Source organism: Gossypium arboreum, chromosome 6, assembly GCF_025698485.1.
Source record: "Gossypium arboreum isolate Shixiya-1 chromosome 6, ASM2569848v2, whole genome shotgun sequence".
Classification (NCBI taxonomy): Eukaryota; Viridiplantae; Streptophyta; class Magnoliopsida; order Malvales; family Malvaceae; genus Gossypium; species Gossypium arboreum.
The window spans coordinates 841,576-864,954 of record NC_069075.1 but is presented as its reverse complement, the minus strand read 5'-3'; the positions used below and the strand labels follow the sequence as shown (position 1 = coordinate 864,954).

The 23,379-nt window shown below is 32.1% G+C and overlaps 3 protein-coding genes and 1 non-coding gene across 5 annotated transcripts; 1 reads left to right on the top strand and 3 right to left on the bottom strand.

Moving 5' to 3' along the window:
* Positions 1–1,540: 1,540 nt before the first annotated feature.
* Positions 1,541–5,216, bottom strand: LOC108483526 (shaggy-related protein kinase eta). Its single transcript, XM_017786976.2, has 12 exons — positions 4,926–5,216; positions 4,422–4,514; positions 4,278–4,337; positions 3,907–4,179; positions 3,748–3,822; positions 3,615–3,671; positions 2,930–3,070; positions 2,775–2,825; positions 2,600–2,695; positions 2,428–2,511; positions 2,213–2,314; positions 1,541–2,129 (listed from the first exon to the last, which is right to left on the bottom strand). Exons 1-12 carry the CDS (start codon positions 4,938–4,940, stop codon positions 2,031–2,033), a joined length of 1,146 nt encoding a protein of 381 aa, XP_017642465.1. The 5' UTR covers positions 4,941–5,216; the 3' UTR covers positions 1,541–2,030.
* Positions 5,217–7,101: 1,885 nt separating this feature from the next.
* On the top strand, positions 7,102–7,182 carry TRNAL-AAG (transfer RNA leucine (anticodon AAG)). Its single transcript has one exon. It is a non-coding gene; the product is annotated as a tRNA-Leu (tRNA).
* Positions 7,183–8,069: 887 nt separating this feature from the next.
* On the bottom strand, positions 8,070–10,279 carry LOC108482452 (CBL-interacting serine/threonine-protein kinase 20-like). The gene has a single exon (XM_017785585.2). The coding sequence runs from the start codon at positions 10,074–10,076 to the stop codon at positions 8,688–8,690; it is 1,389 nt and encodes a 462-aa protein (XP_017641074.1). The 5' UTR covers positions 10,077–10,279; the 3' UTR covers positions 8,070–8,687.
* A 4,432-nt stretch (positions 10,280–14,711) lies between these two features.
* LOC108482041 (protein MALE DISCOVERER 2-like) lies at positions 14,712–22,073 on the bottom strand. Of its 2 annotated transcripts, XM_017785148.2 has the most exons (15): positions 21,620–22,073; positions 21,456–21,516; positions 21,098–21,282; positions 20,867–20,999; positions 20,278–20,349; positions 19,594–19,737; positions 19,362–19,505; positions 18,852–18,950; positions 18,703–18,752; positions 18,134–18,613; positions 17,857–18,047; positions 17,617–17,749; positions 17,372–17,529; positions 17,097–17,285; positions 14,712–15,185 (listed from the first exon to the last, which is right to left on the bottom strand). In XM_017785148.2, the coding sequence occupies exons 1-15, from the start codon at positions 21,660–21,662 to the stop codon at positions 14,925–14,927; spliced, it is 2,343 nt and encodes a 780-aa protein (XP_017640637.1). In that variant the 5' UTR covers positions 21,663–22,073; the 3' UTR covers positions 14,712–14,924. The 2 variants fall into 2 exon arrangements, with proteins under 2 accessions (XP_017640637.1, XP_052886133.1); XM_053030173.1 differs by lacking the exon at positions 21,456–21,516 and having other exon boundaries at positions 21,620–22,067.
* Between the last annotated feature and the right edge of the window lie 1,306 nt (positions 22,074–23,379).

Below are 23,379 nucleotides of genomic sequence, written 5' to 3'. Positions count from 1 at the left end.
GCATCCATGATTCCAACCCAATCCCTATCTAAGCTTGTATCATCATATTTTAACAGAATTCAAATTTAGAGATTAAACCGAAAAAAGTTTAAAAATTTCAGGATTAAACCACGGTTTGTTTTTTAATGGGACTGAAATTTTATATGGTTACTATGTTTCGAATTGTTTGATTTGGATGAGAGTTTTCAGCCGTTCAGATCTTACCATTTGATTGCTGATAAGGGAGGGAGGGCTGGATGCAATCTTCCAGTTATGCCCTGAAAATATTTATAAAGAAACATTGTAAGCAATTTAAAAGTGGGTCAAAGGCAAAGGGACCTATCAAAAAAAAAAAATCAATTAGTTAGGAAACAATAAAGCACCGAACATGTTTTAAGGGCCGAAAAAGAAAAAACGTAATTATTAACAGCATGGGACCTTCTTAAAAGCTTTTTAGCCAAGGGTATCTTCTTTTTGACCAAACAAATAATAATCAATACATGTACCCTTTATATCATTACATCTTCTCATGCCATGTCTAAATATTTGACAATCCACCAAAACTGTCCCCCGACCAATAATAGCTAACAGCCATGTGATCGGTCGGACTATTAATGTTAGTAAACTATGGTTCCCGAAAGGATTCTGCTTATGGTTAAAATGATAAACAAAAGATAAACTCAAATTAAAAACTAAAATTTGTTCACATAACGGCTAAACATTTCGAAATGGTAAAATAAGTTCAAATGTGCTCAAATAAAAGGTCAAAAATATCATGAATGTCTCTATACTAGTAATTAAATTGCACTTTGTCGTCTTTGTCCAAAAAATAAAAAAATTATCTTTATACGTTAAATCAAAAAACAAATTGATTATTTCTGTTAAAAATTTCATCCATTTGTACGGTTTAAAACTGGTTTAACTGATAGAATAACCAAACAATGACACGTACCTCGTGCTGATGTACATGGACCAATTTTTAATAGCAAAAATGAATAAAATTTTTTAACAAAAGAACTAGTTTACTATTTGAATTAATGTACAAAGACTAATTTGTCTATTTTTTAGTAAAGGGAAAAATGTAATCCAACTACTATATAAGAGCCTTCATGGTACTTTTACCCAAATAAAGGCTATCCACACACTTAAACCAGTTTGTAGTAAAAAATTAAGGGAAAATAAGAAAAAATAGAAACATGATTTGAAAACCGGCATACGATATCTGAAAGCCCTTATTTGAGCGCATTCGAAAATGTTTGACCCTTATTTGACCATTTCAAAATCGTTAACCCTTATGCGAACAACTCCTAAAAAGTTCGACCTCAATTTAGGTGTTTAGTCAAAGATAAACCTGAAACTTATCCAAAAGAATCTACCATATAGTACCTTTTTCCTTCAGCAGTCATGTTCCCATCCGAACACACGTAAATGACCCCAGTATTCCACCTTGGGCCAGCATGTGAGGCTGCAGTGACGATGAACATTGGCTCCGTGATATCACTTTGCTGTGACTATCGAAACAGAATGAGACTTGATTATGAAGATGACATAAAAGCAACAATGGTAGAAAAAGAGTAATAACATTACTTGGAACAAACAGTAACAACAATTGTCTGCAATTTTAGTCAGCCACCAGAATTAACTTAAAACAAAGAACAGATGAAAGTAACCAAACCGAAAAGCCATCCCCTTTTAGCTTTGGGTACATTTCCTAACCACAAATAGACTTCTTAACTTTTCCTCGACTAGCAGCTTTCCGGTTCATCCATCTTACTTTCTAGTATCTAACATGTTACATGTACACAACTAAAAAAAAAAAAGCATTTTGACAAAAAGTAGACTCATAGAATACAAGAGCAAGAGAGACATCATTGACATATATGGATCGAGAGAAGGCAGCCACCACACTGCCAAAGGCTGTATGTGTTGTGGAAGCGTACAAAATGATGCCGGATAGGCCTCAAATCAACCGATGATAATCCAAAGATAGTAATTCTTTTTGTGTCACGCATCAAACTACAGACATCGAATTTGAAAACGGTTTTGAAGTCTCATGTCCCAGGCGGATGCATGAAATGTTGAAGTCCTATTTGCCGTTTCACGTGATCAGGAATCAACTTATTTATGAGCTCCGGTGAAGCCCCAGATAACTGTAACCAAAAGAATACAAATGAATAACTGAGAAAACAATCCCATCTAAAAGATTCAGTGAAGATTTAGTTAAGAAACATACTTCCTGTTTAAAGTTGAATAGGGGTGGTAAAGGTCGCCCATTTGGTAGGCGAGCGTTAGGTTCTCGAAGCTCATCAAAGAAGGGATGTGCACATGCTTCAAGCTGTCATAGCAAAAAAAAGATCACAATAACATGAGATTGGGGTGGTTTGGGGGGTCAAATTGATAATTGAAGGCTTTGTATATTTCAAATTCTAAAATGGAAATATCACTCACAGCTGTACAACGAAGACTTGGGGAGTACTGCAGCAGTCGTGAAGCAAGATCAATTGCTTCGGGAGGCATCCTTTTATGGAAAACCTATAAACATACAAGAGTCAAGTTTTGGGTAATCAAACCGTTACTCAAAATCAATCATGTATTTCAGCCCTTAGAATGAGAGGCAAACCTTATGCCATGGATGTGCTTTAATCTGTGGAAACCTAAAATCCGTGTAATTGGGATTCATGCAGCGAATTTCTTCCCTAGTGGGTGTACCTAGGACCTGTAGGAAAAGATGTAAGAAGCAGACGCATGTTGATACGATGAAATAAATAGCTGCGATCATCTTCAGCAAATCATACCTTGATAATCTCTACAAGCTGGTCCACAGCATTCTCCCCAGGAAACAATGGCTACAAAAGAAAATATATTGGATATCAATCAGCAGAGAGAAGCTAAATTACAAAGAAAGTTCCAGAAAGACAAATCAGGAAAAACAAAAATGGAAAAAGTGAACCTGGCCCAGCAAAAGTTCAGCAAGAACACAACCAGCTGACCAGATATCAATGGAGGTTGTGTATTCAGTGGCACCAAAGATGAGTTCTGGGGCCCGATAGAAACGCGAACAAATGTATGAAATGTTAGCTTCACCTTTGACCTATAACACAAATAGTAAGTATTAAGTATTTCCGAAGAAAAAGTCAAGCAAAAGATGATCTTAAACATGTTGATACTACACTTAGATCTAGTTCAATCATTTACTTCTTCCATCCTTCACCCCTACAAAGAGCAGATAAAGGAGAGCTAAATAAAAGCGCACACTAACAAAGGAGAACTGCCCAATTTTAAAGACCAATCTGAAAAATATCCCAGGTCACTTAAAATGCCAAGTTTGCATAAAGTATTTATAATGATATAAAATGGAATCAACAATGAAGCATCATTAAATTGTGTTATCATGTTATCAAAATACTGGTTTTGCAAATGTGTACAAGGGTAATACATTGCATCCCTGACAAAAAGCCAAAGATAACAGATTAATCTAATTCTTTTAGAAGTTGCCATTGGAATCAAAGTTTTAGAAACTTATGGACGCAATAACAATGTTTCATTTGAATAAATAGTAATTTGTTGACTAAAATGTCAGTAACAAATCTGAAAGGTAGAGCAATGGGAAATAAATATAAAGGCAATCAACTTACAAGCACTTTTGCGCTTCCAAAATCACAAATCTTAGCCTGGTGAGTCAGAGGATCAACCTATACAAAGCCAACAATCACCTAAGAAACCTTGTCAAGACATTTTACAAAAATCATCAGTAAGAAATGCATATACCAAAAGATTTTGAGGCTTCAGATCCCTATGGCAAACTCCAACAACACTATGGAGGTATGCAAGCCCCCTGAATATCTGTAAAAATTAAAAACTCCAATAATCAGCATAAATAAGAACATTACACAAGAAACCACGCATGAAAAAGAGTACCATGCACACCTGATATGTGTATAATTTCACATATATAAGTGGCATTCTTTGATTAGCACTGCTGTAATGTTTCAAAACCCTATACATGCTCTCTGGTACATATTCCATAACCAAGTTGAGGAAAAGCTCGTTTTTCGTTGTCGTGGAAAAGAAACAATGCTTCAAGGAAATCACATTCGGGTGATCCAACACACGCATCAATTGCAGTTCACGATTCTTATATCTCCTGTCTTGTAAAACCTTCTTTATAGCCACAGTTTCTCCCGTTTCCAAACATTTTGCCTGAAACAAAACAAAACAAAACAAAAAAAAAAGATCAAATCAGCATCCACAACACGAAACAAGGTAGCAATGGCTACAGCTTGATTATGTCTTGGTACCTGGAAAACAATCCCGAATGATCCTGTCCCAACTACACGCTCTGCCATATAACTAATGGTCTACAATAACATAAAATCCAAAGTTTAATCTTAACCGCATATTAGTTGATAATAAGAAACAGGACAACCAAAGAAGAAGCATACCTGTTTAGGTTCTCCATTTTTGCCACCAATAGTTGTGGAAATTATGTGACCGGTGACGGGATCGTTCCGGTCAACAACAGGGGTAGACATTTCCTGGTAAATTAAGAAATTCACGATGTAAGAAACGATACAAGTAAAACTTCGAAGGAACACAACAAAAAGAATTTGAGATCCAACAAAACCAGCCTTTCCCTCATCAAAAAAAAAAAAAAACCGTTTGCTCCCCTCAAAATAATAATAATCAGCTCAAAACTACAAAATCCAGAGAGAAATCATAGATCGTAACAAATGCAACACAAAGTTTCATCATCTAGGGTTCGTCGATTAGCTCAAACAACAAGATCGTTAAAAAAAAAAAAGAGAATAAATCAACAAATCTCATAAAATTTCAAAACAGAGACAAACATTTCACCAAATTTAAACAAAAAAATTAAATAAAAAACAGAATTCCGAGTTCCGATGCCAGAAATTTTTTTTAAAAATCTCAAAAAATTCGAAGTTTACCTTATCGTCAGCCATGCCGAGGAAAAAAACCAAAAAAAAAAAAAGATCTAACTAGACAAAAGCGTAGCGATAGATCATAGTGTGGCCATAGAAGAAGAAAATAATAATAATAATAATAATAATAATAATAATGAAGATGAAGAAGAAACAACAACTAAAAGGAGAGGAAAAAAAAAAAAAAAAAGAGCAGTGAGAGACAGCGAACTAAAAGCCCATGTGATTCCCTCTCTTTACTTTTTTATATTTTATTTTATTTTATTTATTTCTTTTTTCTTTTTTCTTCTCTTTACCTTTTTTCCGTTACCTTCGCTCTTCTTTTTGTGTTTGTGGAATTCCTAGAATGCCCTTCTATTCTTGTCAAATTTACAAATATAGGATTTTAAATTTTTTTGGAGAAAAAAATTGAATAAAAGAATAATGATGTGAATAAAAAAAAAGATGAGAATTTATTTATAAATTGTTTTTTTGCCGACGGTTTTTAATCATTGAGCTTATACCGTTCCGTTATTTTTCCCTTTTTGTGGTTTTGCATCCGTTACTGTACCGTTATTATTTTGCGGATTTTATTTTACTTTTTTTTTTGTTACTTTTTTTTTTTGAACGACTTGTTTTTTCCATATTTGTTTTTTTAATCGAAATAAGTAGGTTTTTTTTTCTTTTCAATTGATATTGTTTGTTTAATCTTATCTTTTTGGAGAAAAAAATTGTATTTTTTAAAATAATATTACATTATTGTCGATTAAGTCTTAACTCGATTAGTATAGATATTATTGTTAGTATAAGAGGACGTGTGTTCGAGTGCACTGAAACGCATTATCCTACTATTTATATATTGAGGAGGGGCTATAGGTAGTTTTAAGTATTGTGTTAATATTATCAAAACCTATAATGAGATTATTTAAAAAAAAGTCACAATTTTGGCATTTGTCCTTTTACTAGGCGCATAAGAGCGTAAATAAGGCACTTATTATAAGAAAATCACAAACATTTCTTCCCATGGTTTTTAAAATTAGATTGGCGGTTGAATCAGTCATGTCATCAGTTCACTGATTTGACTGATTTGATCGGTTCATCCATTTTAATTAAATAAATATTTAAATATGTATGAGGTAATTGGTGTAAAAATTTGATTCAATTGGTTTGCAGTGATTATTTTGGGTAATTAGTCTAATAACTTCCTCTGGATTTATGAGGTAATTTAGTAATATTTATTTTTAAGTAATCTTAAATTTCTTTAACCAAACAACAAAATCTCATATTTCAATCAAATGAACCAAACAAAATGAAGTAACATGATAAACACGATAATATGCAGAGTAATCTTATATAGGTCTCTATACTATAGCGTAAATTGCATTTTAGCTCCCTACACCTGAAAATGAGCATAAAATTCTCGTTATGTTAGAAACACATATCAAATGGTCATTTTTGTAAATGTCGACTAAGAAAACTATTAATTTTATAGGTGTTACCTAAACTTCTTTTTTTTTACTTAATTGGTATCTAAATTTGAAAATATAAGCTAACTTAGTAATTTTTTAGGTACCTAACTAACACTATTAAAATACATTAGCATGGTGTTGACGTGACATTGATGACCAATAGCATGATGATAGATAGCAGCCTCACACTATTAAACTCTTTGTATATTTGAAATTTAGTTTTTATACTTTTATTTATAGGAATTTAGTCCAACTATTTTTTAAATTAAAAAATTCAAATCCAAATATTTACACCATGAAATTCTTCTGTTAAATTCGTTGGTGTGATATTTTGAAATTAAAATATATATGTGCGTACTATCTGCGTAACTAAAAAAAGGGCATTGCAATGGACTTGAATTTAACAAATAATTTTATCAATGTTAACAATTTAAAAAAATCACATCATCATTTAATCAAAATAAACTATTTGGGCTAATAAATAACATTGTAAATTTGAGGTACTAAATTACATTAAAAAAGTTAGAAGTATAAAGACTAAATCTTATATTCTGAGTGTAGCACAGACATCAAAATTGAAATTTGACCATTGTTATATAATCTTAAAATTGAATGTAGCATAAGCATAGGGACTAAAACTGAAATTTAACCAATAAGATAAAAAGGAAGGCTCATCCACTTGTATATACCAAAATAAGTATATTTTAATTATTTGGCCCAACTGTTATCAAAGTGTTGAGATGGCCGAGTTGGTCTAAGGCGCCAGATTAAGGTTCTGGTCCGAAAGGGCGTGGGTTCAAATCCCACTCTCAACACAATTGTTTTCTAATTATTTTGATTTACATATTTTATATAGTTAAAAGTTATATTACTTTTAGTTTTATGAATTTATTGAATTTTTATTCATTTTTTAACAACAATTATAATAATATGTGAAAAGGGATATTGGGCCCTGACAGATTATTAGTTTATTGGAGTATACTTTACATAATTTTTTATTAATTTTATATAAAAATATAAAAATATTATCTTAATAATATAATTCATTTTCTAATCATTTCTAAATTGAGTTGATATTATGGTTGAATCGTGATACCAATTTAATTAAGTGTTCAAATAATAGTATAGATTCCAAGCTCCGCAACAAGACGAGAGAGTAGGATATAATCCAGTTGAGTTCAAGTTGTAAAAGGTCCCTATATTACGTATTTTACTTTTTGTGTGAAATTAATCATTCTACTATAATTTAATCATTTTAATATTTTATATTTCAAAATGTGTATTTTCAATCCTAATGCTACCATTTTTTATTAATTCCATAAAATAATTTGATATAATATTTTTAAATAAAATTTGCAATAGTGTCATTTAAAAATTTTATGTTGCAACATCAAAATATGTTTTTTAATATTAATTTTATTATATATTCTTATCATATTTGTTTTTATGATACAAAGCCCATAATTATCCATAGTCCCTCCCAAACCCTTAAATAGAAGGATAATGTACTTTAGCCCATTCAAACCCGCATCCTCCTACATTGGCAACAATGTCGATACCAATCAAATCAAAACATCAAAACATGTATAACGTAAAATTATTTAACATAATTAACAAAGAAAAGTTGAGATTGAAATTAAGTATACACATTCCAAAAAAATAGCAAGGAAAAAAAACTTTATAGACTAAAAACCCTATGTAAAAAAAAGATAAAAAAGAATTAGTAAATAAAAAATTTCTCCATAAACCAAAAACCATCTATAAATTTATATTTTTTTATTTACTTCATTTTATATAACTCGTAGCATCACGATTCTTAATTTTTGTTTTTTGATATAATATTTAAAACTACTCATAACCCTTCCTTTTAACCCTTAAATAAGAGGATAATGCGCTTTAGTACACTTGAACCCATGTCTTCTTATACTAACAATAATACGGATGTCAGTTGAGCTAAAACTCAATCAACATCTTATAGTTTGATTAAGTGGAAATTAAATCTGAAAAATGAGAAAAACAACAAAGTCAACGTGAGGGGGACAATGCAACTACAATTACATATTTATACATGCATACATATATATGGGTATATAATTGAAATATTCTCTGTGTCCGTTTTACCGTCCATAGAGACTAATTTTTTTAGGGTTTGAGGTTGGACAATAACGTTGTCCCTAAAATTCGAACTTGAGTTCTCTTATTAAAAATATAATGTACATTACCACTAGACTCAATATTTTTTCGATTATATATATTTTTGTTGTATGTGCATCCATGTATAAAACTTTCAAACTTCAAAAAGCAATTTTGTGGCTAAAAACTATTGCTGGCTTTGTTGATGATTCCCTTGCCAAGTCCAAACTATATCTTTCAATGACGGTTTTAATTCTTGGTCACAAAATTCCTTGTACTCCAAGGTATCTCCGGCTGTTTTGTTCAGCTCCACCACATGAAAAGATGGTGTAATCTCGAAGATCTCGGCATCGATCCCAAGTTGTCCCTTTCGTCCTTCTTTTATCCCTTGTAATCGTACCTTTCCGTCCCCATTCTGGATGTTGAAACTCTCACTCCGGGCTATTTGTTTAAACTTTGAGACAATGTCGTTAGCAGGTTTTCGGGTAGTGAACCGAGAAGGGTTCCGTTGGTTAGGGTCTTGTTCAAATAGAGCGGACAGATCAAAACCCTGGGAGAGGGATATGATATCGAACGCATTGAAAACGTTCGGCTTGATAGGACTCATCGGATTTGGCGTCACCGTTGTTGATTCATCCTCAGAACTGGTCTCCCAGCCCGAGAATGAAGACACCGATGACGACGAGTCGAATGCTGCTTGGACATCACTGATTACTAAATCAAACTTTTTAGGGTTTGGCGATAGTGGCAGTGTGTCAATCTTTTTAAACCCTTTCTTAAACCAAACGTTATCCATCAGCTTCTCCACCGTGATTCGTTGGTTCGGGTTCGGATCAAGGATCCGAGAAAGAAGCTTTCGAACCTCCAGTGGCAACCATTGTGGACACTTAAAATCTCCTCTACAAATCTTCTTATACATTTCCATCAAATTCTGATCATGAAAAGGTAGAAACCCTGCCATAAGAACATAAAGAATAACCCCACAAGACCAAATATCCGCCTTAGCACCATCATACCCTTTCTTATTTATAACCTCCGGTGCCACATACGCCGGAGTCCCACAAGTCGTATGTAAAAGCCCATCTTGCCAACAAGATTCTGTCAATGCACTCAACCCAAAATCGGAAACTTTCAAATTCTCATTCTCATCCAACAAAAGATTCTCCGGTTTCAAATCACGGTGATAGACGCCACGACTATGACAAAAATCCACCGCCGCCACCAATTGTTGAAAATAATGGCGAGCCACATTTTCTTTAAGTTTCCCTTTAGCCACTTTATTGAAAAGCTCGCCGCCTCGGACGTATTCCATAACGAAATAAATCTTCGATTTACTCGCCATTACCTCGTACAATTGAACAACATTTGGATGTTTAATGATTCTCATTACGGCGATTTCACGCTTCGTTTGATCGATTAAACCACCTTTCATTATCTTCTCTTTGTCAATGATTTTAATGGCGCAGCTTTGTCCGTTCGTCAAATTCCTCGCGTAATAAACCTTAGCGAACGTCCCTTGGCCAAGTAATCTCCCGAGTTCGAATCTTTGCATTAAAACAGTCCCTTTCTTCTCCATAATTTCAAACGAAACTCTATATTAACTAAAAAAAACAATGAACGATTAACAAACAAGTAGAATCCTTTTTTTTAAAACATAGAAAAGAGATGATGAGAGAAAGGGGCTGATTCAATACTTTTTTTTCTTTGTTGAAAATAATCCCACCTTGAAAATGGTCGAGAAAATTTGGGTTATTCTATGTAAGAAATTTTCCGGGGAAAAAATGGCATTCACCATTGGAACCAGTTTACGAAAAATAGTAAAAATTTGGTTGAAATATCTATATATAGTTAAAAGAGAAGCTGATAATTTGGATCGAAGATCCAACGGTTGGGATTTTTTTGGTTTTCTATTTTTATTTTCATGAAGGATTATGTATGTGGGAAATGCTAACAATATGCTTAAAAGGGTAAATTACACTTGAGGTCACTAAACATAAGTAAATTTACATTTTGGTCATTCAATTTTAAAAAGTTACAAAATGATCATTGAATTATTCAATTTTTTTATTTAAGTCACTAAACTATTTAAGAATAACAAAAACCTAACATTTATCTAAATAAAAAATTAAATAAGCCTACACTTTATCTAAATAAATATTTTTATTAAAAACCCTAACATTTGTCTAAATAAACAATTTTTTTAAAATATAATCAAAGATTAATTATAATTATTACATACATTCATAAAAATTTAGAATTATTTTTTTTGAGTTTCGAGTTTAAAGTTTATTCTTTAGGATTTAGAGTTTAAGTTTAAGTTTATGATTATATCGAGCTCCGTGTTTTGAATTTTGTATTTATGTTTAAATAAAGTTATAAGTGTTTATCTATAAGTCATCCATAATTTTTTTATTTCATCAGTAATAGGGTGTTGTCTTGTCATTTGTTGACAGTAGGGCTGAGCAAGAAAAATTGAAAAATTGAATTTATCTGAATGAAATGTTTGAATAGTTTATGAAATACAAGTTAAAAATCGTGGTTGCTTCAAACCGAACCCATTTCTATTTCTATTTAATTTATATTATATTTAAATAGTGAAAATAACTTATTTTCTATATAAAAAATATTTTTCAAAAAATACACATCAAAGTTATTGATTAATTTTATTTACTTGAAAAATTTTTATTTTAGAAATATTTATAAAAATACTTTAAAATTTTATCAAAGAATATTCAAAATCCATAAAAGCAGAGTTCATCTTGTCAAAATAAATAAATAAAATTCAAAAACAAAAGTCAATATGGAAAAATAAAACCCGAACCAAATTATGATGAATAGTTCAAAAATCTAAAAATTTTGATTGAACTAAACTGATATCACCCTTCATTGACGATATATAAGACTCTTACATTGACGGTGCATCAAATATTCACTATTTATTTATTTTAATAAAGACCATTATAATTAAATATTATTATCTTAATATATTTTTGTATATCATATTATATATTTATATAAATTTTAATATTTATCTATATTATTATTTAAGAGTTTGATCGAGTTAGTATTACTCATAAACCATAACTCAACTCATTTGTGACATCATAAAATAAAAAAATATTACTTTTATAAATCAACAAAAAATATTTTAAAGGTATTTTTAACTTTTTTCTTTTATAAGTATAATTTAATTTTTTAATCAAAATTCTTTTATCTTAATATATTTTTATGTATCATATTAATATATTTATATAAAATTTAATATTTATACTATTATTTAAAAGTTCGATTGAGTTACTATCATCCACCAATTAGGTTTAAAATTGTCCATGGACCAGATGAGACCCTAACAAAATTTTAGGCCCGATTGATAGGCTCGGGCCCAAAAAATGAGCCTAATTTTTGCCCAAACTTGGCTCAGTATTAAATTTTTAGTTTTTATTTTTGTATAAAAATTAAAATATATAATACACCAAATATACTAAAAGACTAAAATAAATGTTTCCCAACAAATTGAAAATAAATTTTAAAAAATATTTATACTTAAATAAAACCAAGATAAGTACAACTTAACAAGCAAATATCTCTAAAGTAGTAGCAAAATTAACAATAAAACAAGTGTTATACAATATCCAAACATTAACAATAAATAGTAGCAATATAATAGTGAAATGGTAGTAAAACAATGGTAAAAAGTGGGAAAACAACAACAAAACATGGGAAAATAGCAGCAAAATAACAAGTTTTTTTTTAACAAATTTGGGTCGAGCCCGGGTCAAGAAAACCTTACCTGAGGCCCGACACATTTTTCAAGCGGGCCTTATTTCTTGTCCAAGTCCAGTTTTTGAGTCTATATTTTTGCCCAAACCCTCTCATTTTTCATGCGGGCCTTGGCCTGGCCCATGGACAACTCTAACTAGGTCTCAACTCAATTGTGAAATTATCCAAACCCGACTATTTTTACAAAGCAATAAATATTATTTTGAGAACATTTTTATCTTTCTTATACACGTATACTTTAATTTTTTTAATCAAGATTATTGGAATTAAAAAATTATATTAATGTACTTTACATATCATATACGTATTTATCTAACTTTTTTATATCTACACTATTATTTAAGAGTTTGATTGAGTCAGTATCGCTCATCAACTGGGTCCTAACTCAGTTATGAAATTATTAAAAACTCGTTATTTTTATAAAACAACATATATTATTTTAAAGGTATTTTTGTCTTTTTCTAATATAAAATCTAAAAAAATAAATATATATGATGGGATTTAAATCCAAAACATTATGATATTCACTCTTAACTTTACCATTTCAACCAACGTCACGTTTAATTTTTATATTACTTTTTGATAATTTATTACACGAGTTTTTCACTCATATTACTTTTTGTTTTACATTGCAGTTTTGTTTCACACTTAAAATATATATTTTTTGCCGATTAAGTTTTAATTCGATTGATATGGACATTATTGTCAATGTAGGAGGACGTGGGTCTGAGTGCATTAAAACGCATTGTCTTTCTATTTATGGGTTGGGGAAGAGGATATGAGTTCGAGTGCACTGAAGTGCATTATCCTTTTATTTATGAGTTGGGAATGAACTATAAGTAGTTATAAAAATTATGTAAAAAAAAACAGATATGATTAAAATTTATAATAAAATTATTTAAAAAAATATATTTTTTTGCGTGTTAGATATAATGTTGGGTGGAAACATTATCATGGTTTCGAATTTAGGTTTACCATGTGGGTGAGTTAGGCTGAATGACCCACGTACACAAGATATTAGCCACAAATTCAAGTTGGGTTTGTCTTGGAGCTGACCCTTCATAATATAAGGCTAAACCACTTTGAAAACACAATAATATAAGGATAAATTACACTTAAAATTATTAAATTATTAATAAGTTTATATTTTGGTTACTCAACTTCAAAAAGTTACAAAATGATCACTGAACTATTCGAAATTTTTTATTTAAGCCATTAGGCTGTTAATTTTTTTTTCAAAGTTTAGCTAGCAAGCTCTAAGTAATGATTCGACGATTGGTGCAATGGGTCAGCACCCATCGACGAGTTGAATAAATCGATATATGGGCTTGCTAAATCAAGCTCTCATGATCATAAATTTATAAAATTTACAAGAAAATAACTTGATTTTCTTACTAAAGATGATGGTCGAATGTTGAAATGGTTCTTCTACGTCCACTAACTTTAGTTTATATACCTTAATTATAATTGAATGCTTAAGGATGTAAAAAGCTCTCAAATTTTTTTAAAAAAAATTAATTTAGCCCTTACTTTTTTTTTCACTCAATTAGGTACTTAAACTATTAAAATGCATCAAAAAGATCTTTTGACAGTTCCCTAATTTTTCGATTAAAATTACCATGTGTCACAACCAGGCGTGACATGTGTCAAAAATGATAAAAAATAAAAATCAATAAAAGTTATAAAAATTATTAAATTTTAAAAATATTTAAAAGTTATTAAAATTAGAAAAAATTATAAAAATCTTAAAAATTGTAAAATATATAGAAATATAGAAAAAAAGTTATAAAATTTTATAAAGTCGTAAGAAAATTATAAATAATTAAAGAAATATAAAATTTGTAAAAAATTATAAAAAGAATCTTTTGATGCATTTTGGTGTAAAAAAAACTTAATTGCTTTTCTTAAAAAGTTCTTGTTTAGTTAATCTAACATAATTAGCTTAATTAAGCTTTAACCATGTTAATTTTATTATTAAATAATCTAAGTGGAAACCATCATCAATGTCCACTATCTCATGATGGAAATGGAAAATGATTTAATAACCATTTTAGCCCTTTGATTAATTGTTATATAGGTCTTCAAGCTTTTTCTTAATTAAAATTTAATAATGATTAGATTTTTACAATTTAATCCCTAAGCTTTAATTAACTATTTTATCTACTAAATTACTCAATCATTCTTAGCTCTGTAAATATTTCTATTTTACAAATTCGATTTACGAAAATAAAGTTCAGAAACCATTGAAAATTGAGTCGTTATAATTTTGCTCGAATTTCTAACATACAGAGAAATCATTTTACTCACTGTAAAAAGTATTAGGGACCAAAATGTAATACATGAGAGGGGTACAATAATAAGAATAGGAGCAAGTGAGTGAGAAAAGCAATTAGACAACCGTCATTTCATACTTTAAATAATTGTCTAATCATTTAATTAAGTCCAATTCATCCTGCTCTTTTATTTTATTTTATTTCTATTATTACAAAAGTGATCGTTTTGCTCGATTTTCTAACATACAGAGAGATCCTTGTACTCACTTTTAAAAAGTATTGGGGACCAAAATACATTCTGTGCTATAATACACGGGACCTGTACAGTGCTTTTTAGCCGGAATGGGAGAAAGAGAGAGACAAAAGAAAATTTAGAGTGTCTCCATTGATAAAATCTCAAGTTCAGCCCACCACAATGGGGAGAGTCTTGGGACAGCTTGTTCAGGTGTGATATTAAAAGCTTGTCTCAATTTGGAACTCACATCCTTCATTGTTGGTCTTTGCCTTGGTTCACTTTGAATACACTCTTGTATTACCTCACAGATCACTTCAAGTTCTTCAGCTTTGTAACCTTTTAGTGTTGGATCAACCAAGTTGTTGAGGCTCCCTTTATCATTCAAATATTGAGAAGCCTGCCAAAAGCAAGGGGAAGAGATTTTATTAGGTCATTAGGTGCCATGGTAGTTGGATTTGGGTGCGTGTGTGCCCACGGGCGTGTTCAAAAAGATCATATTCCTATACTCATGTTTGGGTCAGAGGTATCTATAAGTTGGAAATATGTCTCATATTTGGACCAAGTTCATTATCGGGCTTAATATTTTTGTCTAAATCTTTCCGAATACCGGGTGAGGCTCTGCACATGGGTGCTTGGATTCGGGTGTGAGTGCACACGGGTGAGTTCAAAAAGGGTATTTTCTGTGTTAAGAGGATCTCTGGAGGATCATATTCCTATACTCGTGTTCAAGTTAGAGGTGTCTATGAGTAAGACCCAGCTCATGTGTAGTATCAACACTATATAGGTTTCATATTTTGGCCAAGTTCATTCTCGAGCTTACATTTTTGTATAAATCTTCCCAAACACAGGGTGGGGCTTTGCACATGGGTCCTTGGACGGGTCTAGTTCAAGTATGTGTCAGACATGATTACTGCAAGAAAAGCGAGGGGAAGTGGTAGCTTTTTGGCTCCGGGTGCTAAGGTACTTGGATTTGCCTGTGAGTGTGCAGACAAGCGTGTTCAAAAAGGGTGTATTTTCTATGTGTTAATAGGATCTCTGGAAGATCATATTGTTATATTCGTGTTTGGGTCTGAGGTGTCTATGAGATGGACCAGGCTCGTGTAGCATCAACACTACATAGGTCTCATATTTTGGCCAAGTTCATTCTTAGGCTTTATATTATGTCTAAACCTTCCCAAATACTGGGTGGAGCTTTGCTCATGGTCTAGTACAAGTATGTGTCAGACACGATTATTGGAGAAAAGAGGGGAAGTGTTAACTTTTTTGCTTCGGGAGATATGGTGCTTGGGTTCGGGTGTGAGTGTGTACACGAGTGAGGTCAAAAAGGGTATTTTCTATGTATTAAAAAGATCTTTGGAAGATCATATTCCGATACTTGTGTTTGGGTCAGAGGTGTCTATGAGTTGGACCTGGCTCATGTGTAGCATTAACACTATATAGGTCTCATGTTTCCACCAAGTTCATTCTCAAGCTTGATATTCTTGTCTAAACCTTCTCGAATACTGGGTAGGGCTTTGGTCATGGGTCCTTGGAAAGGTCTAGTTCAAGTATGTGTCAGACACAATTACTTCAAGAAAAGCAAAGGTAAGTGTTAGCTTTTTGGCTTCGAGTGTTATGGTGCCTGGATTCTGGTGTCAGTGTGCACACGGGTGTTTTCAAAAGGGTATTTTCTATGTATTAAGAGGATTTTTAGATCATATTCTTATACTTGTGTTCAAATCAAAGGTATCTACAAGTTGGACCAAGCTCATATGTAGCATCAACACTATATAGGTCTCATATTTTGGCCAAGTTCATTATCGGGCCTAATATTTTTGTCTAAACCTTTCCAAATACCAGTGGGGCTTTGCACATAGGTCCTTGGACAAGTCTAGTTCAAGTATGTGTTGGACATGATTACTTCAAGAAAAGCAAGGGAAGTGTTAGCTTTTTGGCTTCGGGAGCTATGGTGCTTGGATTTAGGTGTGAGTGTGCACACAGGTGTGTTCGAAAAGGGTATTTTCTATGTATTAAAAGGATCTTTGAAAGATCATATTCCTGTACTCATGTTCAAGTTAGAGGTATCTATGTGTTGGACTGGGCTTGGGTGTAGCATCAACACTATATATAATTTCTCAAGCCGACCCAGCCAAGCTTGAGATATAGGTCTCGTATTTAGCCCAAGTTCATTTCCGAGCCTAATATTTTTGTCTGAACCTTCCCAAATACTGAACAGGGCTTTGCACATAGGTCCTTGGGTCTAGTTCAAGCAAGTGTCAGACAAGATTTCTTCAAGAAAAACAAAGAGTAAATTAGAACCTTAACATACCCATTCCTCAATAGAGCCTTGCTCTTTGGAGTAAACAAGTTTTCCAGATACGATTTCAAGTAACAATATGCCAAAACTGTAGACATTCGTTTCCGGATCAGCATAAGGGTCCAATTTGGAATCTTGTGATCCGTCATCAACCGAGTTGTTCGACTTAGTTGCGGAGTCAAAACCGAGAATCTCTGAGATCTGCATAAAAAAAGGAAAGGGGAATCGAGTGTTGTCATATCAATAAGAACTTAATGAAGCTGATTTATAAAGAACATTCGATGTACCTTTGCAGCATAATCATCCGTTAGATAGATAAAAGATGAACTTAAGTTTGGATGAGATATAGGAGGATTCAAATCATGGTGCATATAAAGAAGACAATAAGCTACACCCATTATGATTCTCACCCTCCCACTCCAATCAAGATGTTCCATATCTTCAACTGAGAATAAAAATGGATAATATTTAAGCTCTCAATGAATCAACATCATGTAACCGGGAAATATGCATGTTAAGTGATGATTATTACCATGTAGATGCTCGAAAAGGGTTCCGTTTGGAGTGTATTCAAACACCATCATCCTACTAAAAGGTTCATCGTCCATGCAATAGCCAATAAGGTTGACAAAGTTCTTATGGTTAATTCGTGATAATCTGTCGATCTGGGATGAGTTCCAACATAGCAATTTGATTAAAAGAATGAGTTTGGTTTTTGTTATGAGCACAAATTTGTAAAGTTTTATATGTCGTGAATGTGAAAACGACAAACCTTTCTCCGAAAACCTGTTTCCGAGCTCTTTGGCCATTCTTTTGAAGATGAAACACAGATTGATGTAACAGCAATCTCAACTCCGCTGGAAAGTGTCCCTTTATACACCGTGCAACCATCTATTGCCTGAACTATATTGCTAAAATCCTCACAGGCTGTTTCAAGTTCTGATCGGTTTAACTTAGGCACCCCTACATTTCAAATAAACCGAAACACTTTTTATAGTATCATATGAAGATGTAACTAGATCATCAAGAAAAACTTAATCAAGCATTGCCTGTAACAAAAACTTTCTGCAGCTGGCCACTTAGTCCGGTTTTCCAGGGACCTATCGCTTTTGCTGCTCGTTTACGACACATGAAAGCCAAAGCCACAAATGCAATAAAGACTAGTATGCAAGGAATGATGATGAAATATTTCCACAAATCCCCAGAAAATTTTTCAGCAGTTGTCTCGCCCTTAGAGGTTTCAGACGACTGATCAACAGGTTTCGAATCAGCTTGTGAAGACTGGTCAGCAGGCTCCGAATTAGTTTCAGATGACTCATCATCAGGTTCCGATTTAGTCCCAGTTTCCTTAGGCACTGCAGGGAAACTACCACTACTTCTGGTAGTAGGGAGAGCAATGATCTGTTCAGTGGAAGGCACAGCAGTAGCCGGTACAGCTGGGAGATTCTTTGACGACCCAAGCAGCCCACGACGTTCGAAAGGGACGACAAGATTCCTTGCGTTACAAGCCATTTGTTGCTCAGATGAACCTACTTAAAAGAAAAATTAGCGTCATTGTTTCCCGAAAGCATACTTCTTCATAGTTCAATGGACCAAGAGTTCATAAATGTTTACTCACCACAGCAACTGTCATTACACCCAGCCAGAGTGTCTTTTTGCAACTTGAACCTTGTAAGAAGGTATATCAATGAACAAAGATGAACTTTAAAATAACATAACCGATGATTTAAAAAAAGGAAGGTGAAAAGATATACGATAAGTTCATACCATTGTATCAGCACGGTATTGAGGGAACGAATAACAGCTCCTTGAATCTGGATTAACAATGATCCTCCGTTAAATTGTCGCCAACTACTCTGCCATATGCTGTCAACTTAGGCAATAAGGAATCAGTAAACAAGAGGGGTAGAGCTCTTAATAAGCCTAATTCATCAGTTAAAAAGAAACCATGCCAGGCATTCGATACAAAATATCAAAGCACTCGTTGTAGAATTATGTTGCCAGTAGCATAAAGTACTTTATGCTAAAGATTATCCTTGAAAAAAACTAACTCAAGTCTTGACACTAGAATGAGGCATCAATTTCAAGCCAATGAACCTCGAAAATCATTCTACTTTACAGAACATATATCTTCTAACTTTAAGCACAAGCAAATATGAAGTTATGTACGTAAAGGTTGACGAACAACCGGGTGGATAAGTATACATTACGGAATGAGGGAGGGGGATCAACCAACGCAAAGCAATAACAATACCACTGGAATGAATAAGCTCTTACCGAAGTCTGAACTTTCTATTTGCACAGCCAATTCTGGTGGCCAAAATCGACGCGAGATTTTTATCAAACTGCAGTTCGGAGAGCAATTTTAGCTTCCCGAATTCTGAAGGAATTTTGCCCTCGAATTTGTTGTCGTAAAGTAACCTAAGGTAGAAGGAAAATTAAGTTAAAGTTAACACAAAGAATATAAACATTATGAACAAGCATAAATAGATATATAAAGTGAACGCACAAGCATTTTAGAGACGACATTTCCCCTATCTCGGCCGGAACCATTCCACTCAAGTCATTTTCCCTCAAATCTAATAGCTCCAGCTTTGTAAGCTCCCCAAACTCCTTTGGAATGACACCGGAGAACCGGTTTCTATAGAGCACACTGTTGATATAGACATCGAGAAACAATCCAGAAAACTTGATTAGATTAAGCAAGAACTACAACCATTACCCAATATAGTGTTGTATGTTAAGACCTATATATAATGCCCTCTCATTTATAGAATTCCTTGCATACAAACATTAAGTTAATCCCATTGCAGGTAAAAATATCATGAAGGCCCTGCATTAGAAGTTATATTTCCATTTCTACTGTTAAAAATTGGCATGACTAACATAATAACCAAACAGCAATACATAGCGTGGCACACGTATTTCATGCTAAGTACAGAGACCGATTTTTAATAATAGAAATAGATAGAATTTTTAACAGAATGGCCAATTTACTTTTTGATCTAATGTGCAAATATTAATTTGTCCATTTTTTTAATAGAAAGGGCAAACTGCAAACCAATTCCTAGTATATGGACCTCCATGATACTTTTACCTCCCATTGCAATGCATAAAACCAGAGGCATACAAGGGTTAAACATTGAAAGATATGTAAGAAATTTTTTTATTGGGACTAAGTGGTGACTCTTACAGTGATCTTAAGTCGCTTAATTTCCCGAGCTCAGGTGCTAATGTTCCTTTCAAAGCAAGGGAACTCAAATCCCTAAAAGAAAAAACAATAAACAAAAAGGCATCAAAAAATTCATCCTTCAATAGTTTTACACCATAAATAACTTATATAAAGATCTATAATACTCATTAAGAACCATTGGTAAAAGTACCATGAAGCCCCTTATACAAAGAGTCAGATTGCATTTTGCCCTATCTACTTAAAAAATGAGCAAAAATTTTATCCATTTCTACTAATTAAAAACTGATCCCTGTACATCAGAATGGGTTGCACATGGCACACCCACGTGTAACTGTATTGTTATTCTAACGTTCAGTGACTGGTTTTTAACCGTAAAAATGGATGAAATTTTTAACAAAAAAACACTAGTCTACTATTTGATCTAACATAGAGAAGGACTAATTCGCTCATTTTTTGAGTAAATGGGGAAATATGCAATCTAACTTTTAGTGGAGGGGCATGATTTCGATGATACTTTTACCAAGAATCATTCACAAAAGAATTTTTTTCAATTACATACCAAATGATGCATATAGAAAAAATGACTTACAGCATTTGCACTTTGCCATCGACACAATGAACACCATACCACATACATGGCGTGGTGTCATTAGAATTCCAATTAGCAAAAGCACCACAAGGATCCGAATCGATTCGAGCTCGAAATTCTAACAAAGCCAAACCTGTATCTCCGAAATCCATTTCAACAATCAAAATTGAAGAGAGAGCAACATCATATATATATATATACACCACAAAATGAAGGAATTTAGTCATCTACCATCAGTGATAATAGCCAAAGACCCTTGAATGATGAAACATGGAATCAAGAAGAACAATAAGAAATGGAATTCAATATGGTTCCATTTACCCCCCATTGCTACATAAACCAAACGCTGCAATGGCAAACAGCCAGCTTCTACAAAGAAACTCCAGATTTTCCTCATACAAAAAGCGCCTCTCCCTCTTCCAATAACAACAACAAAAGAAACAAAAAACAAAACCGTAAGTACCCTTTGGTTTTACTATCAAAAATCATATTACAATGAAATGTAAATTCACAGCCATTAATGATCATTTTAGGGTCTCTCATTTCCCTTTTCTTTTTCTTTTTTGGTTATATGATGTTACAAACTTACAACACCCTTCTTCTTGATAATTGCATGTAACTTAAATTTCTCCTTTTAATCTTCATAGAATCTGCAAATTTAATGAAATAATAATAATAATAATAATAAAAGCAATCCAGTGAAAACCAAATATATATATAAAGGGGAATTGAAAATCACCATAAAGGGTGTACCTCTGATGTTGTTGTTGCAATGGTAACAATGGGATTTTATCATAAACAATGAGAAAAACAAAAAAGGAAGGTTTTTTTTTTTTGGTGAGGGTGGTGAAGAAGAGCTTTATATATATATATATATAACAAAAAATCTGGATTTTGAAAACAACAATTTTAATAAAATCAAATAAAATAAACCCAGAATTTTAATTTATTTTTCTTCAATTGCGGCCCTTTCTCTCTTTCTCTCAACAATGGGGGGCTACAAATTATTTATTTTATTTTTTTAAATTTTCTTACAAAATTCCCAGAAAATTCTCAACTTTTTTTTTCTCTCCTAATTTTATTTTCTTTTACTGGAAAATTGGAGCCCCCACCATCCACCCTCACAAACTGTGAATTTGTTGTGTGTTTTTTTTTTCCTTTTTTTTTATAAATTTTCTTTCAATTATTTTTGTTCTATTATGGTGATAATAAAATTTGCCATTTTTTAGGTATTTAATCTTGGGAAATTTAGGGGAGGGGTCCACATAAAAAGTATGGATTAATTTTTAATTAATTGTTGATTAAGTAATTGGCGGGAAGGAGTAAGGGAACTAAAATGAGAGGAGAGGTTTTGTGGGCCCCACAATTTGCGGCTGCCCATCTTCTTAACATTACCAGCTTATTCACTTTGATTTCCTTTTAAAAAAATTATAGTTTAATTTATTTAATCTAAAATAAAAATTTAATTTATTGAAATATATAAATAATTTTATTATTTTTAAATTTATTAATTTACTTCAATTATAGTAGTAAATCATTTATTAATTTATAATTTCATCATTATTTAAAAGAATTTTTCTATTATTTGGATCAAAATATAATTTTATTATATATGAATTAATTATTTATGAAGGGACTGAATTGAGAATTTTCCATTTTTGGAGGCTGCACCTAAGTTAAATTATTGGCCATCCCTCCTCCTTTGCTTATCAAAAAATATTTTTTTTTGGAAAAAAGGAAAATAATCATACTAAATCAAACTAGATATGATAAAATCACACCAATACAATTAGTACGGATAATTTGTAAAATAGTTTTCGGTGATTGATTGAGTCTTAACTCGTTTGGTTGTGGTATTATTGTCAGTGCAAGAGAACGGTGTTCGAGTGCACTTCAGCACACATTATCCTCTTATTTAGGGGTTAAGGAGGGACTTTAAGTAATTCTAGGCATTATATCAAGAAAAACAGATGTAATAAAATCTATAATGAACTTAATGTTCAAAAAATAATAATTAAGCCCAAATTCACTGGTAAAAGCCAGGGAAGCCACCCGCAACTCTATTCCCCTCCAAAATCACACTCATTGTTTCTTTAATTGATCTAACTAGACTTGATATTTGGTCGGATTTAGGCCAGGCTAATGCAAAATGTTAAGTCTGATTTGAAAAATGAGCTTAAGATTCTACTCAAATTCAGTCCAGATTAAAAATGTTAGACTTGAACCCGACTTAACCTGCCCGTATTAATTTTTTTAAAAAATTTTTGTTATATAATAACAAATTAAAAAATATAATACACCAAATACACTAAAAAAATTAAAATAAATGTTCCCCAACAAATTGAAAATACATTAAAAAAGTATTTATACTTAAATAACACTAAAAGCAACTTAGCAAACAAATATATCTAAAATATTAGCAAAATTAACAATAAAACAAGAGTTATACAATATCCAAATAATAACAACAAAAATAGTAGCAATATAATAGTGAAATAATAGCAAAAATATTA